The sequence below is a fragment of the Tachyglossus aculeatus genome, chromosome 22, assembly GCF_015852505.1.
Source record: "Tachyglossus aculeatus isolate mTacAcu1 chromosome 22, mTacAcu1.pri, whole genome shotgun sequence".
In the NCBI taxonomy this organism is placed as follows: domain Eukaryota; kingdom Metazoa; phylum Chordata; class Mammalia; order Monotremata; family Tachyglossidae; genus Tachyglossus; species Tachyglossus aculeatus.
The window spans coordinates 18,281,094-18,297,101 of record NC_052087.1 but is presented as its reverse complement, the minus strand read 5'-3'; the positions used below and the strand labels follow the sequence as shown (position 1 = coordinate 18,297,101).

Sequence of the window (16,008 nt, the reverse complement as noted above, 5' to 3'; positions counted from 1 at the left end):
CCAAGAGAGAACTTCGGGGGAAGTGAAGCGGGACAACTGGGAGAGACCTAATTCTAGGGTCCAAGTATGAGGAAGGGGTGGAGGGTGAGGAGGAAGAGAATGGCCAAGAGGTGCTCCTCAGCCACCAGGCCTCCACTCTATGTTCCGATGTGTTGAGGTCAGGGCAGCAGCAACCATTCTTGTTGTCCATTCATTCAATCGTATTTATTAAGCGCTTACTGTGTGCAAAGCACTATACTAAGTGCTTGGGAAAGTACAATACAACAATAAACAGTGACAATCCCTGCCCACAACCAACGCACAGTCTAGGCTTTCGCCTACCTTTTGCAACGTTGCTGGCCCCACCATGGTAGGTTCTTTTATCCAGTTTTATTTAAAGTCTCCTTACCAGCAGTTTATGCCCGGCAAAAACATCTAATGGACTAACTTGAAAATGACGCTCAGGTCAGAGTATCCATACCTGTGGAAGGGCGGTATTGAGCTGTCTCTGCAAGGAATCTCTTTCATGGCCAACTTCGTGTAGTTTTCCCTGGGTCAGTGCCAATGTTTCTTGAGTCTCTCTTAGAGTATCTAGAAGACGATCTCTTTCTTCCAACATGGAGACCATTAACTGTTCGAAATGTGAGTCTGCATCTGGTTGCAAAGGGGAACCCGAACCATGGCCTCCTGCACTTCCTCCTGAAGGAATTTCTGCCTCGCTGATGGTTGGCATCACCTCGCACATCATCTTGAAATAAAAATTCAGTTTACAATTATTCCTCGCAATAACAGTTTCTTCAACCAGGAAAAAAGTGTGCCACTTCTACGTTTAATGAGCTACAGGCAAGAGGTAGCAAAAGAACACGTGTTACCATGTAATCACCCCTACTAGCTCCATTAGGATATGCTGCGTATAGCTACTATCCAAAGATAAAGTAACTTGAGAAATAATAAATTGATTTCTGCTTCAGCAGCAAACACCAGAATAACTTAATGGTTGACTAGGAGAACTAATATAAAATGGTTTTTCTGACAATACGGAACGCAGATTACTTGCCTTGATTTTTTGGGGGGGTGGGGGACTGTTTGGCTTGAGTTCTTTCAAAAGATGTTAATAAGTAACTTCCTTTTTAATCATCTTTGGTTTAAAAGACACCAAACCACATTTCTTATTTTGAAATCTGACAGTCGGAGGATGCACCTACAGAAACACATTGCTGGAATGTGTACAGCTAAAAGCTGGAAACGACTCAGAGATCCCTTGGCGACTATGTAAAGCACCTAGCTTATATTACAGGTGGGAAGACTAACCACTGTAGCTCCAAGATGTATAAATTTACTGCAAAAGATTTCTGTGGTGGAAAGGTGCAGATGATCCTACCACCCAAAGCGGGATGAAAACCCTAAGCTTAAAATTGAAACGGTTGCGGAATCATTCCAATAACCATGGGGTAAGGGGGGAGAGGGAAGGTGAGGGCAGAGCTCCAGTGAGGCTTCATTGCTGGGATCTCACATCGCATCACCGTCGCTGCAGACACCCTTATTCCAAGATGTCAAAGGGATACAGCAAGAGGAGAAAGTGTGCATCTGAAGGAAAATAACTAAGAAAAACTGGGCACCTTTTTCCTTCCCACGTAAAGCCTAACTGCAGTGAATGCCATTTCCAGCCCAAACCATGTTTGCAATAAAAGGCAACTCGGGGGGTCGATCCCAGCTCCGCCACTTGTCTGCTGTGTGACCTTGGGCAAGTCGCTTAACTTCTCTGTGCCTCAGTGACCTCATCTGCAAAACGGGGACCGAGACTATAAACCCCTGGGGGACAGGGACTGGGTCCGACCCAATTTGCTTGTATCCACCCCAGCACTTAAGTAGAGCAGTTGGCACATCGTAAAGGCTGTGAGTCCGTTGTTGGGTAGGGACCGTCTCTTTATGTTGCCGATTTGTACTTCCCAAGCGCTTAGTCCAGTGCTCTGCACACAATACCTGAATGAATTTCACGAATTACTGAATGAACAAATACCACAATTATTATTTAAACGGACACTGGTTATCGAAAAATCTCCACTTCCCCTGGCCAGAATCGAGGTCGCCAAAGATTTCGGCAAAATACAAAAGGCCAGCAGGCACTTTCAGTCCACCGAAGGATGTTTCTGATTCCACCGGGGGGGGGGGGGGGGGGGGGGGGGGACTGAAGAGGTGGGCCGGTGGGGGCTGGGGAGGGGGTGGCTCAGCGCTTAGAACAGTGTTTGGCACATAGTAAGCGCTTAACACATCATCATCATCAATCGTATTTATTAAGCGCTTACTGTGTGTAGAGCACTGTACTAAGCGCTTGGGAAGTACAAGTTGGTAACATATAGAGACAGTCCCTACCCCTATACCATCATTACTGGGTAGGGCCCGTCTCTGTTGCCGACTTGTACTTCCCAAGCGCATAGTCCAGTGCTCTGCACACAGTAAGAGCTCAATAAATATGATTGAACGAATGAACAAATGCCACAATTATTATTTCAATGGACCCTGGTCATCGAAAAATCTCCACTTACCCCGGCCTGAATCGAGGTCGCTGAAAATTTCGGCAAAACACAAAAGGCCAGGCTCTTTCCGTCCAACAAGGGACGTTCTCATCCCCCCGGGGGTGGGGAATGAAGAGGTGGGCGGGGAGGGGGGGGCTCAGCGCTTAGAACAGTGCTTGGCACCTAGTAAGCGCTTAACAGCTCCCATTATTATTATTAAGGAGCCCGCTTTCCCGAGCACAGCGGCGATCCCTCTACGGGGCCAATCAATCGTATTAACTGAGCGCTTACTGTGTGCAGAGCACTGTACTAAGCGCTTGGGAAGTACAAGCTGGCAACATATAGAGACAGTCCCTACCCAACAGTGGGCTCACAGTCTAGAAGGGGGAGACAGAGAACAAAACCAAACACATTAACAAAATAAAATAAATAGAATAGATAAGTAAACTCCTCGTTCATCTCCTTGTTTCACAGGGCTGGATTCCCTCAGCCCCCACCCCGCGTTGGCGGCCAAAGTAACCTTCAGCTCCGGACTGTGTATATATATCCACCTGTATATATGTTTGTACATATTTATTACTCTATTTATTTATCTTACTTGTACATATCTATTCTATTTATTTTGTTAGTACGTTTGGTTCTGTTCCCTGTCTCCCCCTTCTAGACTGTGAGCCCACTGTCGGGTAGGGCCTGCCTCTCTATGTTGCCAACTTGGACTTCCCAAGCGCTTAGTCCAGTGCTCTGCACCCAGTAAGCGCTCAATAAATACGATTGATTGATTTATTTATATTACTTGTACATATTTATTGTATTTATTTTAATTTGTTAGTATGTTTGGTTTTGTTCTCTGTCTCCCTCTTTTAGACTGTGAGCCCACTGTTGGGTAGGGACTGTCTCTATATGTTGCCAATTTGTACTTCCCAAGCTCTTAGTACAGTGCTCTGCACATAGTAAGCGCTCAATAAATACGATTGATTGATTTATCCTACTTGTACATATCTATTCTATTTATTTTGATAGTATGTTTGGTTGTTCTCTGTCTCCCCTTCTAGACTGTGAGCCCACTGTCGGGTAGTGCCTGTCTCTCTATGTTCCCAACTTGGACTTCCCAAGCGCTTAGTCCAGTGCTCTGCACACAGTAAGCGCTCGATAAATACGATTGATTGATCTTACTTGTAAATATCTACTCTACTTATTTTATTTTGTTAGTATGTTTGGTTTTGCTCTGTCTGCCCCTTCTAGACTGTGAGCCCACTGTCGGGTAGGGACCGTCTCTCTATGTTACCAACTTGGACTTCCCAAGCGCTTAGTCCAGTGCTCTGCACACAGTAAGCGCTCAATAAATACGATTGACTGATTGATCTTACTTGTACCTATCTATTCTATTTATTTTGATAGTATATTTGGTTGTTCTCTGTCTCCCCCTTCTAGACTGTGAGCCCACTGCTGGGTAAGGGCCTGTCTCTCTATGTTGCCAACTTGGGCTTCCCAAGCGCTTAGTCCAGTGCTCTGCACACAGTAAGCGCTCAATAAATACGATTGATTGATCTTAATTGTACCTATCTATTCTACTTATTTTATTTTGTTAGTATGTTTGGTTCTGTTCTCTGTCTCCCCCTTCTAGACTGTGAGCCCACTGTCGGGTAGGGCCTGTCTATGTTGCCAACTTGGCCTTCCCAAGCGCTTAGTCCAGGGCTCTGCACACAGTAAGCGCTCGACAAATACGATCGATTGATTGATCTTACTTGTACCTATCTAGTCTATTTATTTTATTTTGTTAGTATGTTTAGCTCTGTTCTCTGTCTCCCCCTTCTAGACTGTGAGCCCACTGTCGGGTAGGCACTGTCTGTCTATGTTACCAACTTGGGCTTCCCAAGCGCTTAGTCCAGTGCTCAGCACACAGTAAGCGCTCAATAAATACGACTGATTGATTTATCCTACTTGTACATACCTATTCTATTTATTCTGATAGTATGTTTGGTGGTTCTCTGTCTCCCCCTTCTAGACTGTGAGCCCACTGCTGGGTAAGGGCCTGTCTCTCTATGTTGCCAACTTGGGCTTCCCAAGCGCTTAGTCCAGTGCTCCCAGTGAGCGCTCAATAAATACGATCGATTGATTGACATTCCCACGTTTTCCGCCCGGGGCCATCCAGCTCTCCTCCTGAGGAGATTCCCAGGAGGGCGCACCAAACCTGCCTCCATTTCTGGGGGGGGGGGGGGGGGGGCTTTCGGCCTCCCCTCAGACCCCCTCCCAAACACACACACACACACACACACACACACACACACACACTTACCTTGCTCAATAAATCCGAAAAAAAGGCTTTCTGTTCCCCCTCCCGAACGACCGCTTCTTCGTTCCCCGGCCCGACTCGGGGGCTTCCCGCGGGCGGCCGGGGCCCACCGCCCCCCCCCACAGACTGGGCAGCAGCGGCGGGAGGAGGAGTGCCGGCACGGCACGTGACGTCACTGCGTCAACGCGCCCTGCGTCGCCACGTTGACGTAAACCCGCCCCCTTGTCGCCGCCCAGGGAGGAGACAAAAGCCCGGCGAGGGGGGTGACGTCATCGCGCTGCGGGGGGGGCGGGAGGAGGGGTCAGAGGTCACGCAGGAGGTGGGCAGGGCAGATGGGGCCTACCCCGTTTTCTTGGCGTTTGCGACCATTTCGGTCATTCAGTCGCCTTTATTGAGCGCTTATGTTTAGACTGTAAGCCCACTGTTGGGTAGGGACTGTCTCTCTATGTTGCCAACTTGGACTTCCCAAGCGCTCAGTCCAGTGCTCCGCACGCAGTAAGCGCTCAATAAATACGATTGACTGTGAGCCCACTGTTGGGTCGGGACCGTCTCTCTGTGTTGCCAACTTGGACTTCCCAAGCGCTCAGTCCAGTGCTCCGCACGCAGTAAGCGCTCAATAAATACGATTGACTGTGAGCCCACTGTTGGGTCGGGACCGTCTCTCTATGTTGCCAACTTGGACTTCCCAAGCGCTCAGTCCAGTGCTCCGCACGCAGTAAGCGCTCAATAAATACGATGGATGATGATGATATAGAGACGGGCCCTACCGGGTACGCAGCGTGGGGGAGATGAAAATTCGTCGGGTAGGACGCAGTCCCAGTCTGACACGAGGCTCAGTGTCTTAATCAATCATCAATCGTGTTTATTGAGCGCTTACTGTGTGCGGAGCACTGGACTGAGCACTTGGGAAGTACAAGTTGGCAACATAGAGAGACGGGCCCTATCGGGTACACAGCGTGGGGGAGATGCAAATTGGTCTGGTAGGATGCAGTCCCAGTCTGACATGGGGCTCAATCAGTCAATCAATCAATAGTATTTATTGAGCGCTTACTGTGTGCAGAGCACTGGACTAAGCGCTTGGGAAGTCCAAGTTGGCAACATAGAGAGACGGGCCCTACCGGGTACGCAGCGTGGGGGAGATGCAAATTGGTCTGGTAGGACGCAGTCCCAGTCTGACACGGGGCTCAATCAATCAATCAATCGTATTTATTGAGCGCTTACTGTGTGCAGAGTACTGTACTGAGCGCTTGGGAAGTACAAGTTGGCAACATAGAGAGACGGGCCCTACCGGGTACGCAGCGTGGGGGAGATGCAAATTGGTCAGGTAGGACGCAGTCTCAGTCTGACGCGGGGCTCAGTGTCTTAATCAATCAATCAATCGTATTTATTGAGGGCTTAGTGTGTGCATAGCACTGGACTAAGCGCTTGGGAAGTCCAAGTTGGCAACATAGAGAGACAGGCCCTACCGGGTACGCAGCGTGGGGGAGATGCAAATTGGTCTGGTAGGACGCAGTCCCAGGCTGACACGGGGATCGATCAATCAATCAATCAATCAATTGTATTTATTGAGCGCTTACTGTGTGCAGAGCACTGTACTAAGCGCTTGGGAAGTACAAGTTGGCAACATAGAGAGACGGGCCTTACCGGGTACGCTGCGTGGGGTAGATGCAAATTGGTCTGGTAGGACGCAGTCCCAGTCTGACACGGGGCTCAATCAATCAATCGTATTTATTGTGCGCTTACTATGTGCAGAGCACTGTACTAAGCGCTTGGGAAGTACAAGTTGGCAACATAGACGGGCCCTACCGGGTATGCAGCGTGGGGTAGATGCAAATTGGTCTGGTAGGACGTAGTCCCAGTCTGACACGGGGATCAATCAATCAATCAATCAATCGTATTTATTGAGTGCTTACTGTGTGCAGAGCACTGTACTAAGCGCTTGGGAAGTACAAGCTGGCAACATATAGAGACAGTCCCTACCCAACAGTGGGCTCACAGTCTAAAAGGGGGAGACAGAGAACAAAACCAAACATACTAACCGTCACCTGGAAGCATTGTGGCCCAATGGAAAGAGCCCGGGCTTTGGAATCGTTTGGTTTTGTTCTCTGTCTCCCCCTTCTAGACTGTGAGCCCACTCTTGGGTAGGGACTGCCTCCATATGTTGCCAGCTTGTACTTCCCAAGCGCTTAGTACAGTGCTCTGCACACAGTAAGTGCTCAATAAATACGATTGATTGATTGATTGATTGTGAGCCCACTCTTGGGTAGGGACTGTCTCTATATGTTGCCAACTTGGACTTCCCAAGCGCTTAGTACAGTGCTCTGCACACAGTAAGCGCTCAATAAATACGATTGATTGAGTCAGGGGTCATGGGTTCAAATCCTGCCTCCACCACTTGTCAGCTGGGTGACTTTGGGCAACTCACTTTCATTCGTTCATTCAGTCATATTTATTGAGAAGGAGCAGCATGGCTCAGTGGAAAGAGCACGGGCTTTGGAGTCAGAGGTCATGGGTTTGAATCCCGGCTCCGCCACGTCTGCTGTGTGACCTTGGGCAAGTCACTTAACTTCTCTGTGCCTCAGTTATCTCATCTGTAAAATGGGGATTAAGACTGTGAGCCCCACGTGGGGACAACCTGATCACCTTGTATCCCCCCCCCCCACCCCGACGCTTAGAACAGTGCTTTGCACATAGTAAGCGCTTAACAAATGCCATCATTATTATTATTATTATTACTGTGTGCAGAGCACTGTACTAAGCACTTGGGAAGTACAAGTTGGCAACATATAGAGACGGTCTGTACCCAACAGCGGGCTCACAGTTTAGAAGGGGGAGACAGACAACAAAACAAAACATATTAACAAAATAAAATAAATAGAATAAATGTGTACAAGTAAAATAAATAGAGTAATAAATATGTACAAATATATATACGTATTCATTCATTCAATCATATTTATTGAGCGCTTACTGTGTGCACAGCACTGTACTAAGCACTTGGGAAGTACAAGTTGGCCACAGAGCACTGTACTAAGCACTTGGGAAGTACAAATTGGCAACATATAGAGACTGTCCCTACCCAACAGTGGGCTCACAGTCTAGAAGGGGGAGACAGACAACAAAACATATTAACAAAATAAAATAAATAGAATAAATATGTACAAGTAAAATAAATAGAGTAATAAATATGTGCAAACATATATACATATATACAGGTGCTGTGGGGAGGGGAAGGAGGTAAGGCGGGGGGAAGGGGGAGAGGGAGGACGGGGCTCAGTCTCACTTCACTTCTCTGGGCTTCAGTTACCACAGCTGTAAAACGGGGATGAAGACTGTGAGTTCCACGTGGGACACCCTGATCACCTTGTAATAATAATAATGATGGTATTTATTAAGCGCTTACTATGTGCAAAGCACTGTTCTAAGCGCTTGTAACCTCCCCAGCGCTTAGAACAGTGCTTGCACATAGCAAGCGCTTAATAAATTCCATCATTATTATTATTACTAGAGGCAGTGTCTGCCATGTGACTTTGGACGAGTCACTTCACTGAGCCTCAGTTCCCTCATGTATTTTACTTGTACATGTTTACTCCTCTATTTTGTTAATAACAATGGCATTTATTAAGCGCTTACTATGTGCAAAGCACTGTCCTAAGCGCTGGGGAGGTTACAAGGTGATCAGGTTGTCCCACAGGGGCCTCACAGTCTTCATCCCTATTTTACAGCTGAGGTAACTGGGGCCCAGAGAAGTGAACTGACTTGCCCAAAGTCACACAGCTGATAAATGGCAGAGCCGGGATTAGAACCCATGACCTCTGACTCCAAAGCCCGGGCCCTTTCCCCTGAACCACACTGATGTGCATATAGCTATAATTCTATTTATTCTGACAGTTTTTACACCTGTCTACATGTTTTGTTGTCTGTCTCCCCCTTCTAGACTGTGAGCCCGTTGTTGGGTAGGGACCATCTCTATATGTTGCCAACTTGTACTTCCCAAGCGCTTAGTACAGTGCTCTGTGCACAGTAAGGGCTCAATAAATACGATTGAATGAATGAATTAATGAATGAATTTTCAGTTAAATGCCATAAGGTACAATAAATCATTGTTGCCTACTGACTCCACCTCATTAAAGCTGGGAAAGTCCCCTCAATTCCAGTCCTGGCATAGTTATCCTCTTCAGCAACCAAACTACAATTTTGCCAGCCCTCTTCAAAGGCAGGCACATCATGAGTTCATCAGGGTCAAAATGGCAGTGCCTCAGTTCCAAATCAACCCGAATAGGGATTTTTTTTTCTTTAATACTTAAAAGGAAGTGCTTTATCAAGCCTGAAAATTACTTTGGGACCCAAATGGGATTCTCAGAAACTCCTCACCCTGGGTTTCAAGGCTGTCCATCACCTCGCCCCCTCCTACCTCACCTCCCTTCTCTCCTTCTACAGCCCAGTCCACACCCTCCGCTCCTCTGCCGCTAATCTCCTCACCGTGCCTCGTTCTCACCTGTCCCGCCATCGACCCCCGGCCCACGTCCTGCCCCTGGCCTGGAATGCCCTCCCTCTGCCCATCCGCCAAGCTAGCTCTCTTCCTCCCTTCAAGGCCCTACTGAGAGCTCACCTCCTCCAGGAGGCCTTCCCAGACTGAGCCCCTTCCTTCCTCTCCCCCTCGTCCCCCTCTCCATCCCCCCATCTTACCTCCTTCCCTTCCCCACAGCACCTGTATATATGTATATATGGTTGTACATATTTATTACTCTATTTATTTTACTTGTACATATCTATTCTATTTATTTTATTTTGTTAGTATGGTTTTGTTCTCTGTCTCCCCCTTTTAGACTGTGAGCCCACTGTTGGGTAGGGACTGTCTCTATATGTTGCCAACTTGTACTTCCCAAGCGCTTAGTACAGTGCTCTGCACACAGTAAGTGCTCAATAAATACGATTGATTGATTCCTGCTTCTTCATTTTACTACTAAATATTTCTCAGTCATTTTTATACAAATATCTTACGGCTAATAATAACCCGAATTTGCATGGCCCTTTTATTTTCCCAAGCTCTTTCACGCTAGTTATCTCATTTTTGGCTTCACATCATCTTTCTGAGGTAAGGAGAGGTAGATGGTATTTGCTCAATTTTACAGGTGAGGAAACTGGGGCACAGACAACATAAGGCACTTGCCCAAAATCACACCACAGGGAGAACTGGAATTCTCTAGCACTATAGATGATAACTGTATAGCTAAAGCCCTCAGAGTTCTTCTCTTATGCCGTCGAGTCAGTCGACCCAAAGCGACTCCATGGACACATTTCTCCCAAAAGGCCTCACCTCCATCTGCAATCATTCTGGTAGTGTATCCATAGAGTCTTCTTGGTAAAAATACGGAACTGGTTTACCATTCCCTTCTTCCGTGCACTAAACCTGAGTGTCTGCCCTCGACTCTCTCCCATGCCCACTGCTGCCCAGCACAGATGAGTTTTGATTTGTAGCAAATTGCCTTCCACTCGCTAGCCACTGCCCAAGCTGGGAAAGGAATGGGTATGCCCCTGCTTGACTCTCCCTCCCATAGTTGAGATTTTTAGAGTACTGGAAACTCTCCAGGTACAATCCTGAGAGAGAGCCTTCACAATAGTAGTAGTAATATTATTTATTAAGCCTTTACTGTGTGCAGAGCACTGTACTAAACACTAGGAGAAAATACACAAGTGGGATTTAAACACAATCCCTATCCTTCATGGAGCTCATGATAGAGAAGCAGCGTGGCTCAGTGGAAAGGGCACGGGCTTTGGAGGCAGAGGTCACGGGTACAAATCCTGGCTCTGCCACTTGGAAGCTGTGTGACTTTGGGCAAGTCACTTCACTTCTCTGGGCCTCATATGTAAAATGGGGATGAAGACTGTGAGCCCCTGTGGGACAACTTGATCATCTTGTAACTCCCCAGTGCTTAGAACAGTGCTTTGCACATAGTAAGCGCTTAATAAATGCCATTATTATTACTCCCTTGAATCAGGAATCTGACTAAAATTGGGAAAAAAATGACTTCAATATTGCAGCTTTGAATTTTCTGTAAAAACATAGGAAAATAGCACTTATACATTTCTAGTCCCAAGAATGTGTCTCATCTCAAAGGGCTCATACTTAAAGTTCCTTTCCTGGTGGATGAGGTAAATTTCCTCACATGAGATTAAACATTAGATCCTTTCCTTTCACCCCTGACAACACAATTCCAGCAAGCATTCCCTGCTACTACATGAAACTCCCTGGTGGACAGGTGCAACAGAATACTAAAAATAGGCTAGTATGACTAGTGGCTACTACATGGCTAACACCTACTGGTCTAGGGTGTTCAGCTCAGCATCAGAACTCTACTGTGACAACTTTGGGTGTCAATGGTTTTGTTTTTGAGAGGGAGAGGTGGCTGGGAGTCAGAAGGACTCCCTAATCCCAGTTCCTTCACTTGTCTGTTGCGTGACCTTGGGTAAGTCACTTAACTTCTCTGAGCCTCAGTCACTTCATCTTTAAAATGGGGATTAAGACTGTGAACCCCAGGTGGGACGGGGACTGTGTCCAACCTGACAACCTTGTATCTACCCCAGTGCCTAGAATAGTGCCTGGCACCTAGTAAGCGTATAATAAATACCATAAAAAATGCCTGTCTGCCCTCTCTCTGATTGGCAGGTATGGGCAAGTGCAAGCAGCATCGTGTACACCATGAACATGATCATTCCTTCGTAAAAGTTTTCAAACCTACAGCCTTCTTGCCTGAAATGAGGTTTGTCTGCCATATACAATGTGAGAATGCATTGGCATCATCACCCTCAATGCCTATTGATAAAATCTAAGTGAAAGAATTTCCATGGCCACTCCATTGCTAAAACTGGCATTATTTTTCCCATGAAAAAAGCAATCAGCTTCAGGGTGTCAACCAGATTACCCATGAAATTTCTTGTTAGTAAGGGAAGATGCTCTCTCATAGAAAGAACAGGGACTTAGTGAAGAAGGGACAAAAACTCTACTGCCTCATTTCCCTACCACTTAAATGGCGAAAAAGTCTTCCTCAATAAATCTGCCTTCCCCAATTAAGCCCTCTTTTCTCTGACTGCTTCTCCCTGACACCACCTATGCACCTGGAACTGCACCCTCTTATTCACACCACCCTCAGCCCCACATCACTTACGTTCATTTCCATAATTTATTTATACTAATGTTTGTTTCCCCCTCTAGACTCTAAGCTCACTGTGGGCAGGGACTCTGACTACTGAGTCATCATCATCAATGGTATTTATTGAGTGCTAACTGCATCCAGAGCACTATGCTAAGCACTTGAGAGAGTACAATAAAATAGAGCTGGTGGACACATTTCCTTTCCATAGCGAGCTTACTGTCTAGAAGAAGAGACAGACACTAATGTAAACCAATAATTTAGAATATGAAACTCATAGATATTTTCATAAGTGCTGTGACGCAAATACCAAATGCCCAAAGGTCACAGATCCAAGTGCATAGATGACGCAGAAGGGAGAGAGGGAGCTGGGGAAAAAAATACTTAATTAGGAAATGCCTCTTGAAGGAGATGTGACTTTAGTGTGACTCAGTCATATTGTTCTCTCCCAAGTGCTTAGTCCAGTGCTCTGCACAAAGTAAGCTCTCAATAAATGCCATTGATTGATCCGCACAATTTAAAATCAAGTGTGGTTACATGTTCCCAAATTTTGTCAAATTAGAGCCTCACTGCTTGTAACCGTTTCACATTGAGTTTTCTTTGTATTTGTCATACGTACATTTTGCACAACTTTTGGCAAGGCTTAAAGCTTTCTGAGTTGGAAGTCATTTATTTCCTCCTCATCTTACATACATGATAGTTATATTGCTAGGAAATGTGCTTCTTATTCATTTCAAAGTCTTACACATGCTGACCTGGTGACCTAAATGGAAGTGAAATAGCAATAGTTTTGTGATCATCATCTTGGATTCTTCTTTTGTTAGGAAATGATGTAACCTAGCCTTTTGCTACCCCGTAGCATAAGAAAGCAAGGGATTCTTCTCCTGAGAGTTGGAATAAATGGAGGAAGAAGCCAGCGGGGAGCTGCCAGGCAAGAACACAGCCATAATTAATAGAAGAATCTCTTAAAAAATAATGAGCTATTGTTTATAAATCAGCCTTTGAGCTGTAGGGGCCCGACCTAACCAAACTTCACCTCCCAATCTCACTGGATTTTGAAAACATATAGACAATATATCAGATTTTTTAAATTCTAAAACTTTAAAAGCATATATATCAATCAGTAGAGGTAACTGAATTGATCCGTTAAAAGAAAAATTCAACATCCATTATGCTCATGTGATTATAGTGTATTGAGTGACATGTTACCATATTGTACAACAGATAACAAATGTGTCCGTGAGGGGCAGAGAAAATGTCTCTTAATTGTACTCTTCAAAGCCTTTTAGTACATTCCCCTCTAGACTGTAAGATCCTTGTGGGCAGGGAACTTGTCTACCAACTCTGTTGTAGAGAAGCAACATGAGATAGAGCATGGGGCTGGGAGTCAGAAGGACATGGTTTCTAATCCCGGCCCTGCCACTTGTGTGCTGTGTGACCTTGGGCAAGTCACTTCACTTCTCTGTGCCTCTGTTACGTCTTCTGTAAAATAAGGATTAAGACCGTGAGCCCCATGTGGGACAAGGACTGTGTCCAACCCAATTTACTTCTATCCCCCCCAGCTCTCAGTTCAGTGCCTGGCACGTAGTAATCGCTTAACAAATACTGCAGTTATTATTACCCACTCAAGTGTTTAGTACAGAGTTCTATACAGTAAGTGCTCAACAAATTTGATTGATTGCTCACCACACCACAGGCCCATTTCCTTTAATTAAATGAAAGAAATGAGTAAAAAGCATAAATGTTCAAATTACTTTACGGATTTTGGCTGGGCACTTTGTTTTCCCTTTCTTAATTAAAACCCACTGCACCATTTTGAAAAAATTGTTGGTTACTCTAAGTTGTGTAGTACAGAAAAGAGATTAAGAGAAGGCATGTTTTGAAGCATGATACAAGACATACTTCTTATGGGAGTGATTTAAAAAAAGATTCTGACAGAAAATGTAAGCCCTGAGTGATGCTTATACTTAACCATGTGAGAGCAATGGAAGCTATGAATTTGATAGAGCTGAAAATGGTTTCTATCAAGATTCTTAGATCTAAATAAGTGGGGCTCTGTAGGTCTGAAGAACTGTCCAGCAGTTGGCTGTTCAGCTGAACTGATGATACATGCTCCTGTATTAGAAATAAGCTACATTCAGCTTAGCCAAAAACAGAATAAAAGTAATTTGTTCTCTGAGGTCTTCCACATCTGATTTTCTTAAAATCAGAATGCGGCAGGACTTACAGCCAAGCGATTCTGGCATGCACCAAATGGGATGCATTTAGCATGCTAAACTGTTGTCATAACACACAGACCCTCTTTGGACATAATGGCCTTACTTAGAAATGGCTATTTATGGTGATTACTAGTTTTAGTCTCTTTAAATTAAACCGGATCCAAAAGCATGAGTTCAGTTTAGTGTTAAATCACACTTAAAGACACTACATTGGTGAAAGAGGAAAGGGGAAGAAGGGAATGCAGTCTCTTCGTTGAAAGGGAAGAAGGAGGATGAAGAAGAGAGTGGGATTTCCCTGTGGGATAAGAGGAAGGGTGGCAGTCTTGCCTCTCCTCTACACACAGGAAAAAATACTTGCTGTTCACAAAGAAGAATAACATTGGATGAGTTACGGAGCATGTTAATGAATTCAGGCCCAGGAAAGTACTACAAGTAGGTCCAATCTTTGTTAGAGGGAACTAAAAAAAAACCCCAAAACCAAGTCCATTTGTCTTTGAGCTATTCACACCCTTTAGGATTAACTCTAAGAAACACAAGGCTGTGCCGTACATTTTTTTTTACTCCATCATAACAATGGACCCTTTTCCGTCTACACCCTGCAGAATTTTGCCCTTCTCCTGAGTAACTCCACCTCCCTGCCAAAGCCAGACACGGAGAATGATGAAGACTTTTAAGAAGAAGCCACTTACTTAAACGTTGCTATCTCTCCAGGTCCAGCATGAATTCTGCAGGGCTCAGTGCGTCCCCCTTGCTCAAATTGAATCTTTCCTTCCCACAGCATCATGGGTTCATTTACATTGAATAGCGAATGGTCACTGGTTCCTCAGGATCTCTGTGGCATCTACAGTAGGTAACCGTCCTCTGAGCCACTGGGTTATTCGACTCTCCTGCACTTTCCACAATAGCCTTGTCAGGTCTTTTTAAAGTAGGAAAATCCCTCAAGACATATGGATCTGTTGGCCAATCAAAAATCTGCCGCAGTAAATGAAGTACAATAACTAGAAAGGAGTGTAATGAAATCGTAAAACATTATTACCTAGAGGCAGGTGCAATAGGTGCGGTTTCCTGAACCCTTTTGAGAGAACAGTACCAATCTAGACTATTCTTTGTTGAATGCTTATCTTCAAGGTCAAACCTCTGGTATGGAACAACACTTTTTTTTTTTAGAACAATACCTCTTCAGAACAGAGCTGAGTTTGAATTAGGGTCTGGTCGCCATAGGAACAGCACCTTGGATTCTGACGCCCTACAACAGCCGGGAACTCGAACCAAACAGTCATGTCTCAGATTACATGGAGGGAAAAAAAAATTGCAGAGCAACAGAGAGAACAGAATATTTCACGAGGCAACAAACCTGTAGAAATGGGAATGATTCAGAAAAACACCGATGCAAAAAGGCCAAAACAGTTTGGAAGATTCAAGTTGACTTAAAAGTTTCTAATGAAATGACTGGACCCCAGCTATGATCAGTTATCATATGATGAGCTTTCAGCCAAGAAGCAGCATGGCCTAGTGGATAGAGTACGGCCTGGGAGTCAGAAGGACCTGGGTTCTCATTCCAACTCCCCCACTTGTCTGCTTGACCTTGGGCAAGTCATTTCACTTCTCTGTGCCTCAGTTACCTCATCTGTAAAATGGAGATTAAGACTGTGAGCTCCATGTGGGACAGGGACTGTGTCTGACCCGATTTGCTTGTACCCACTCCAGCACTTAGTACAGTGCCTGGCACCTAATAAGTACTTAACAAATACCACAGTTATGAAGAATAATTCATTCTTGGCTAAAATCAGTTGCAATCAATTCATTTAATATTGGCTTCTTAGATATCTAGGCAAGAGGGCTAGGGA

The 16,008-nt window shown here is 45.3% G+C and overlaps 1 protein-coding gene across 10 annotated transcripts in view; it reads right to left on the bottom strand.

Moving 5' to 3' along the window:
* Positions 1-15,049, bottom strand: part of PPFIA1 (PTPRF interacting protein alpha 1) — a 126,455-nt gene extending 111,406 nt beyond the window's left edge. For 6 of the 10 annotated variants that reach the window (XM_038764009.1, XM_038764011.1, XM_038764014.1 and 3 more), the window contains exons 1-2: positions 4,792-4,908; positions 461-727 (exon numbers count right to left, since the gene is read on the bottom strand). In XM_038764009.1, coding sequence (XP_038619937.1) covers positions 461-727 — 267 coding nt within the window. In that variant the 5' untranslated portion in view covers positions 4,792-4,908. Of the gene's footprint in view, positions 1-460; positions 728-4,791; positions 4,910-14,850 lie in introns of those variants that run through there. The other 4 variants (XM_038764018.1, XM_038764013.1, XM_038764010.1 and 1 more) reach the window with 3 other exon arrangements.
* Between the last annotated feature and the right edge of the window lie 959 nt (positions 15,050-16,008).